The sequence below is a fragment of the Vicia villosa genome, linkage group LG7 (genome assembly GCF_029867415.1).
Source record: "Vicia villosa cultivar HV-30 ecotype Madison, WI linkage group LG7, Vvil1.0, whole genome shotgun sequence".
In the NCBI taxonomy this organism is placed as follows: domain Eukaryota; kingdom Viridiplantae; phylum Streptophyta; class Magnoliopsida; order Fabales; family Fabaceae; genus Vicia; species Vicia villosa.
This window is the reverse complement of record NC_081186.1, coordinates 103,206,159-103,214,575: the sequence shown is the minus strand read 5'-3', so window position 1 is coordinate 103,214,575 and position 8,417 is coordinate 103,206,159. Positions and strand designations below refer to the sequence as shown.

At 32.5% G+C, this 8,417-nt stretch overlaps 1 protein-coding gene across 3 annotated transcripts; it reads right to left on the bottom strand.

The window, feature by feature from the left end:
• Window positions 1-874: 874 nt before the first annotated feature.
• On the bottom strand, window positions 875-8,020 carry LOC131616284 (ABC transporter C family member 8-like). 3 transcript variants are annotated; one of them, XM_058887570.1, is made up of 12 exons: window positions 7,645-8,020; window positions 4,737-6,142; window positions 4,305-4,625; window positions 4,117-4,203; window positions 3,418-4,038; window positions 3,165-3,329; window positions 2,776-3,070; window positions 2,421-2,635; window positions 2,007-2,312; window positions 1,825-1,888; window positions 1,420-1,647; window positions 875-1,337 (listed from the first exon to the last, which is right to left on the bottom strand). In XM_058887570.1, the coding sequence occupies exons 1-12, from the start codon at window positions 7,667-7,669 to the stop codon at window positions 1,204-1,206; spliced, it is 3,867 nt and encodes a 1,288-aa protein (XP_058743553.1). In that variant the 5' UTR covers window positions 7,670-8,020; the 3' UTR covers window positions 875-1,203. The 3 variants fall into 3 exon arrangements, with proteins under 3 accessions (XP_058743553.1, XP_058743552.1, XP_058743554.1); XM_058887569.1 differs by having other exon boundaries at window positions 876-1,337; window positions 1,420-1,659; window positions 7,645-8,019; XM_058887571.1 differs by lacking the exon at window positions 7,645-8,020 and having other exon boundaries at window positions 884-1,337; window positions 1,420-1,659; window positions 4,737-4,912; window positions 5,013-5,151.
• Window positions 8,021-8,417: the final 397 nt, after the last annotated feature.

Here is an 8,417-nt window from a genome sequence, read left to right as displayed (position 1 = left end):
TTTGCACACGTCGAAATGTGAGTTTTACATGTTCTCTCTCAGGTTATCAAATTGCTGACATCTTCACAAAGAGACTTCTGCTGCGACTCTTTGACAATTTTAGTGATAAACTCGACTAATGATATCCTCCAATTTCGACTACCAAGTGTATTTGAATAAATGTAAATACTACTACTATATTTAACATATCTATGAATGATTTTATAAGGTTTTATTATTATCATTATTTGAAATTATCATGAATGATTGCTCATTATTGTATAGAATCATTCTGAGATCAACTAACAAATATTATGGATGATTGTTCATTGTTGCATAGAATTATAGAAGATCAATTTGTTGCATATATAACAAAGCATGAAAGAAATAAACTTCACGACAAATATTTATAAGAATAACCATTGACATTGTACTTGATATCGAGTATTATGATACTGGTTTATCAGCTGTCATTGTACTGATTGAGATGTTTCAGTGGTATAGCATGATGTAGTTTTTGACATTTGTTTTACTCCAAACTAGTAGACATCTTCTTGTGGTGTTGCTATACGGTGAGCTTCCTTATACAAGGATCAAAGCTTATTATACTATCTTATTTGTTTGTAATCAGAAATATTGTTCTTTTCTATTTGTTATCATCAAAGTTTCAAAGATAAATAATGTGTCTGAAACAACTTGGTGCTTACATGGCTGAGTCTATTATTCTTACGACCTTACTGAACCATGTTTTTGGTTAGAAAATTTTCGACGCTTAGTAATGTCTTGGAAGTTGGAACACTGATATATTTGAAAAAAAGTTTCTGATGTTGCACATAACTACTAGTTTGATCTGACTTGAACTGTCAACAAAAAAAGAACCGGTTTTGAAATTGTGCATGTAAGTTTAAAGACAAAGATAGTAGTAAATGATTTGAAAGAGTGACCGAATTGAAGTAATTTGTAAACATGACAGTAACTTTTGTTCTACTTTGTTCTGATACAGAATCTGTAACTTTTGTTTGTTCAACCTAATGCATATTACACTTTGGTATTTATGACATTGTTCATAACAAGTGGACTACTATTTCAGGCTCAAAATTGAAAAGAATTTTAACACTAGATAGGAGTGATGGACAATTATTTTTGTGCAGCAAAATAATACTGATTGAATCTGCTGAGAGGCTCTCTATTCTCTACAATACCTGCTTAAGGCTTAATATATTATCATTGCTGCTGCCTGCTAATCTTTGGGAATGAATTCTTCCTGCTGCAACTGGACCAATATTCAGCTACGAGTTTAGAGAATGAAGAGTTGGTTTCCATTAGCTTTGAAGGCTCATCATACTCCACCACTTTCCCTTTAACAATAAACCAACCAAAATTTATGAGACAAAAAAGTACTTGAAAACAAAAGTAGAGAAGATTAAACAATTAACATACCATAAGAGAGAACCATGACCATGTCACTGTCTATTACAGTTGGAACTCTATGAGCAACTGTTATAACTGTGCATTCTGCAAATTCTTGTCTGATTACTCTTTGTAGAATGGCATCTGTAGCAGAGTCAATGGATGCAGTAGCTTCATCCAGAACAAGAATTTGGTTTCTCTTAAGTAGAACTCTTCCAAGACAAAACAGTTGTCTTTGTCCCAAGCTCCAGTTTCCACCTTCATCACTCACTGCAAAACTTATCAGACTTACACTTTCATAGCTCATTTATTGGTTGCAAAATCACATACTAGACAACAGAAAGGAGAAGATTTAACTTCAATTATTATATTTATATTGTTTTATTAATGTTGAAAGAGTAAGTTGCATGAAATAGATTGTTGCTAAAAACTAACCAGAAGAGTCCAAGAGACTTGGTAGTTTGCTGATTGTTTCCTTAAGCTGACATTTCTCTACAGCCTAAACATGAAAATCAAATTTAATCAAATAGAACCAGTTCTTATTGAATTCCTCCTATAAATTTCTACTACATTTAATATCTACATATTATTCTACCTTTTAAAACTAGTTTATTTACCTTCCAGATTTCATCATCTGAGTACAAACCTAGAGGATCCAAATTTGTCCTAATGCTGCCCTTGAAAAGAGTTGGTTCTTGAGGGATTATGCTTAGCCTCGTTCTCAAATCCTTCAACCCTATTGAGCAGATGTTCATTGCATCAATAAGAATATCACCTCTTGAAGGCTCAACTAAGCGAAACAAAGCACTTATAAGTGTACTTTTTCCACTTCCAGTCCTTCCAACAACTCCTACCCTACTCCCTTCTTTAAATGTACAAGTAATTCCCTTGAGGACTAATGGAGCATTAGGACGATACCTAATCTAAAACCAATGTAAAAAATTGCCATCAAAACATAATTTTTCTGTTCACTTCAGAAATAAAAAGCTGAAAACAAATATGTGTACACTAAGTCATTGATGAAACTTTACCTCCAAGTCTTGAAGATCAATCCTGCCTTTGGAAGGCCACGAAGATGGTGGCCGGTTATTATCCAGAATGGCAGGAGGCTCAACCGGTATGTGAATGAATTGCTTCATTCTTTCAACAGATATAATATAATTTAACATGTCGGAAAACCATCTACTCCAAAATGTTTGGGCCGTTGTCAAGTGAAGTGCATAAGAAAGAGACAGACCCACAAGGCCTGCACAGAACAGGAGAGTTGCCACAAGCTATTAGCTTGATCTAAATTTTACCATTGTAGATGTTAATTGACCTTTATATTATAAGTTTAAATATGTGTTTGTCCAAGCAAGTATATTTAAACATAGAATATCTTACTACCTGGAGATACATATCCCTGAGGAAGTAGAATAAGTAACAAAGCTGCAGTGATGGCAGTCAAACTTTGAAGTGCTTCAATCCTTAAAATTGCCCATTCCATTGCCACATTGGTATGAAAGAACAATGAAGCATCTGTGTCCACAAGTGTTAAGTAGTTTTTGAAAAAATTGTCCACCATGTTGAATGCTCTTACAGTAACCACTCCAAGTGATGTCTCAGCTGCAAAATTCATGACTGGAGCTTTGGTTGTTCCATTGATCCTTATTAGTTCCCTAGCAGTAGCTTGATAATATAGCTTTTAGGAAAGAAAAACAAATTAAGAAGTTCCCAGTTCAACGATCCAACCTTAGACATAGAAGGAATCAAGAAAATCTGGAAGTTGGATAAACCTGAATGTATATTGATGCAACCATTGCAGGAACAGCAACAATGAGAACTTGCCATGTGACTGAAACCATTATACAAATTATCACCACAATTTCAATTGTCATAGATGCTACATAGGTGATGGAATAAGGTATATCAAAGTCCAAAATACTCAAATCTGATGAAGCCTGCACAAAAGAGGAGAAAATAATGGCCTAATCATAGTAATAAATGAATCAAAATTTCTTCCCGTATTGGTAGTAAAAAAAATCTCACTCTAGTTAAAATCCTTCCTACAGGAGTTGAATCAAAGAACAACATTGGAGCATTGAAGATAGCTGCAGTGAAGCTTGAGAAGAAAGCTGTAGAAGCTTTTAGTCCAAGCAGTGCAGTAATGTAAGACCTCACATATACAAAAGCAACACTAGCAAAAGAAATTAAAGTATAAACTCCGATCAAAGTGGCATTTGTTACTTTTGGAATTTCAATGGCTATAGCAAGCCAAAAGGTTGATGCAGTTTGCAAAGCCAAAAAAACAGATTGTCCTAATATGATCAAACACATCATAAATGTCCCTTTGGAATAATTAATATAATCCCAGAATGGCCTCCATCCAATATTACCAATCACTTTTTCTTCCTCTTTTGTAAGTTGTGAACCAATCGGACCCTTGATACTAGAAATCTCTCCCTCACTTTGATTTTTAGTGAGATAAAAACCATGAGAGTCTTGAGGATTAGACAAATTCTCATTTTCAGAACCTCTTTTAGTTCCATTAACTTGATTCAACTCAGTAATTGTGTCATTATGAGCACTCACAAGAAGCTTAAAGGTTGTTCCAGATATCAGGAGATTCTCATACGTGTCTGATTGAATAACTTTTCCATCCTCCATTACCTAGAATTTGAGTTCATCATGTTAAACTGTAGTTCAAATGTAATATAATATAATCGGCATACAAATGAAATACTTTACCAAGATAGTATCAACTTCTGAGAGAAACTCCACTTGATGAGTAACTAGAACGACTGTTTTCTCCCTTAAAGCAGTCATGACACAGTCCTATAATGTCGTAGATGCAGTTAGTTTTTGATACAACAAAATGAGGACAATAATTTTATTATCATTAATTAATTAGCATAATGAAAGTCATAGTTCTTTACATTGAAGAGTATTGCAGCTGTATGTGCATCAACTGCACTGAAAGGATCATCAAGAAGATAGATGTCAGCATCATTGTAGACTGCTCTAGCTAGTTGAATCCTTTGCTTTTGCCCTCCACTCAAGTTAATCCCTCTCTGACCAATTTCTGTAAGATCACCATGGCTAAAATCATTGATATCCTTGTCTAAGGCACAAGCCTTAATTGCTTTCTCGTATCTTGTTTTGTCCATTGGCTTGCCAAAGAGTATATTATCTCGAACTGTTCCACTCTGGATCCATGCAGATTGGGAAACATAAGCAAGAGTGCCACCTACATTTACCTGTTTCCCATTACAGTGAAATATCATATGGTGAAAATTTTGAAGATACTATGTTTATTCATATGAATTTTGCATGGTACAAAATCTAAATAGGCTCTATTGGTAACTTACAGTTCCTGAAATCTTGGGAATCTCTCCTAGTATTGCATACAAAAGTGATGATTTTCCAGCACCAACTGGTCCACAAACTGCTATTTTTTGCCCCCATTTGATTTCTAGATTCACATCCATTAAAGTTGGAGACACAGATTCATGATCCCAAATGAAGTTACCATCTTGAATTTCCACTGCATTAACCGAACATTGCTTTAGGTTTCTTTCACTATCATCTTTGTTTAGCTCTTCATCAAGCAAAAAGTTATTAAGACGATCAAAGGAAACCTTAACTTGAATAAGAATGGATAGAGCCTGTGGAATCATTTTAACAGGCTCTCCCATGTTTCTCAATGTTGAAATAACTGTGAAAATAGTTTCAGCATTCAATGGTGCACTATTGGTAACAGCACATCCAAGGAACACAACAGCAGAAATAACTGTAGGAGACATCCAATAAAGAAATGTACTAGAAGCTTTCAAAATCTGCACCTTAGACAACCATTTGAACTCTTTCTCGCGTAGCGACTCAATTAAGTTCTTGAATTTTTCTTCCCATGATTGTAACTTAATGATCTTCATACTATTTAGAACCTCCGAAGTTGATCGAAGACGTTCGTCCTGTGCAATCATAAACTGTGTCTGACAATTTTGTAAGATTCTTGCAAATGGTACATTGAGAAATCCACAGATAAGAAGAGGGACCAAACCAGGAAGTGCACCAATACCAACAACACCAAAAAGAATAACAACGGAAAGAACAAGTTGCAATGCAGAAGTCCATGCTATATGAAACCACCATGGAAATTCTCCCATTCTATAAGCATCAACTGCAATGTAATTCACAATCTCGCCGGCCGAGTGTCTTGTTCGCGCCGAACTAGAAAGTTTTAGCTGCTTTCGATAAATTGCTACCATCAAAGCTGATCTCATTTTCATACCTGACCTCCTTGAGTTAAAATACCAATGTCTTTGAGACAAAGAGTCAAACACTTTTGAGACAATCAAGAAACCAACTATAGAAAGACCTACTCTGAGATCTGCCTCAGTTCTATTAGAATACTTGACAAAAGCATATAGTATTAAAGGTGAAATCACAACAGAAATAGTTCTGATTAATCCATAAAATGCTATTAATATGTTTTCTTTTAAGAAAGTTATAACTATAGACCAAAGAACCAAACTCTTTGTATTATTCTTTATAATAAGTGATTCCCAAGATTTGACAAAATTTTGATAGGCTATGTTAGCCTCATCTTCAGAAACAAGGGAAGGTATGTCTTCAAGAATGAGTGGTTTTGAATAACCTAAAGTGAGTAAAGAATTAATCCAAGAGAAAATCAATTTACTGAGAAAAGTAGCATGACATAGTCCTGTTTGTTTTGTTTCAACTTTTTGAGGTAGAAATGGCTCAGAAATTTCACCTGCATTGCATGTATATAATAGATTAAAGAGTACAACTAATTCATGTTTTAAGGTTGAATATTGTTAGAACAACATACATGCCTCTAATAAAATAGATAAATAAATGCAGAAAACAATTTATTTATAGTATGAGCAATATAGTACATGTTATCAAAATCTCACATATGACACAATATATAGTCTTAATATTTTTATAAGAGAAGTTGTTTTATAAAGTTGAGTTTGTCGAAACTCACACATTCCTATTGGACCACCTACTTTTAAGTTATGACTATCAAATCACGGACAATATATATCTGCGCTCTAGATGTTTAAGATGTTTAATTATAGGCGTGAGAGGGTGTGTTATAAAAATTTCTTTTTTTATTTAAATAAATCCATCAATAATTAATGAGATATCATTTTAAATCTTTTTATAACATTAATAAAGTTCTTAAGAATTTTATTGTTGAATTTTGAAAATTTTAAATTAAATTATTCAACATATCCAAAATATTTAAACCAATAAATGTTATAATATAAATTTAAATAATAAAAAATGGAAAAGAATGTAAAAATTTATGTATACTATGTGTAAATAATTTTAGAAAAATCAGGTAAAAAAGAGATTAAAATTATACATTCATATATATCTCTTTCAGTATTAATTCTTGACGCTTGTATCTTATTTGTTTTTGTGAGTTTTTATCCTATCTTTTCTAAATATTTTGTTCAAATACTTATGGAGTTCATATATGTTCATATATTACAGTGTACAGTTACAAACTGTGTTTAAAAACTGCATAGGTTATACAGTACAAATTATCTGATGCCTAATTTTTCTATTACTAAGCTAAGTTTAGTGACGGAACCAAAAATTTCAATTAATAGGAGAAGTGTCTCTATATAAATGTTTATAAGAAAAATAGCATAAGCTATACAATATGATGATATCATTAAATTTTGGTGATTATTTATTTACATACCAATAAAATTGAAGATTCTTTAAATTTTTAACACTATAAAAAATAGATCATATCCATGTATTGGTGCATATCTAAATATATTAATGGGAGGAAAATAAACTTTATGAGATATTTTTAAGCAATTTTTTTCTTTTTGGGCCCCAAATCAATTCATTGCATTCCAGTGCTATGTATGTGATCAAAACTATAGTACTTAATTAATTACTTTTTAGACTATTATCCATTTAATTCCTTTTAAATAAAATTATTCAATACTTTTAGTAGTGTAAATACTTAATGTTAAATATGAATAAATAATTTTATTCATTCATACAAATTTTAACATGCTCAAGTATTACTCATTTATAGGTGAATGAATATCAGGCATGCTCAACAAATAACCAACCCAATAACAGTGTGAAAAGTTAGGAAGACATAAAATGCTTGAACAAGAAATAATCAAATGAGTAGATATATTATAGGTTAGAAGAAGATGTATAGTGTTTGCTAATTCATAACACACACAGTAGTATAGAATGAAAAAGAATAAAAGTTACCTATTGAGTTCTCAAAGTAAGACATTTTTGGAGCTTGAATATGAATGGTTTGTGTTTCTCAATTCACCAGAATAAACTCTGAGCTGTGAGTATTAACAAGAGTCGTGAACATGGAAGGATCTAAGGCTTATTAATTGGTGGTAGCTGTAATGGTTTTTTATTTTAATATTTTTGGGCCTACTTAAAGCAAAGTCGTGACCGAATTGAATCATTTCTTAATCATCGTAGAAGTTCTTACCCTATTAATTGTGAGAATCCGAGTACTTGATTGTATGTGAGATACATTTTGGTGAATGTTTCTCCCATCTTACGTGGTAGAGAGTCATTCTATAGAAATTCAAAAATACCTCTCAAATTCAAAAAAAAATATTTCCGAACATATTTCAAATACACCATAATTTTTCGTAGATGAGTTATACTTTCATTTTGTTCAAAAGTATATTTCGGTAATAAATTCTGAATTTCCGTAGAAAAAATGATAACCAAAGTGTGGACCTGAGTATTTCATAATCAGTGATTTTCAGTAAGGGACCAATGATTGAACATGATAGCACATATTCAACAGCTTGGATTCACTGTTCTAAAGCTACAACTCCTTATTTTTCTAAAGGCTATGAGATCTCTTTTTTGTCCAATGATATTTTTGCCTGATATTGTCCATTTGGGTTGGGAGTAAGCTTCGCTGGCTATCAAATTCTCCAAAAGCTTTATCTTACAACTTTGGACTTAATCTGAGTGTATTAAACTCCTATTTTAGTGTTGTATATCAATGG

Bases quoted from the DNA above. Each gene is read 5' to 3' on its own strand.
- LOC131616284 (XM_058887569.1), bottom strand. From the start codon at position 7,669: ATGTCTTACTTTGAGAACTCAATAG. The intron at 4,626-4,736 runs GTAAGTTACCAA...AATGGGAAACAG, and splicing joins TTCCCAAGATTTCAGGAACT to GTAAATGTAGGTGGCACTCT. The intron at 3,071-3,164 runs GTTTATCCAACT...CTTTCCTAAAAG, and splicing joins TTGCATCAATATACATTCAG to CTATATTATCAAGCTACTGC.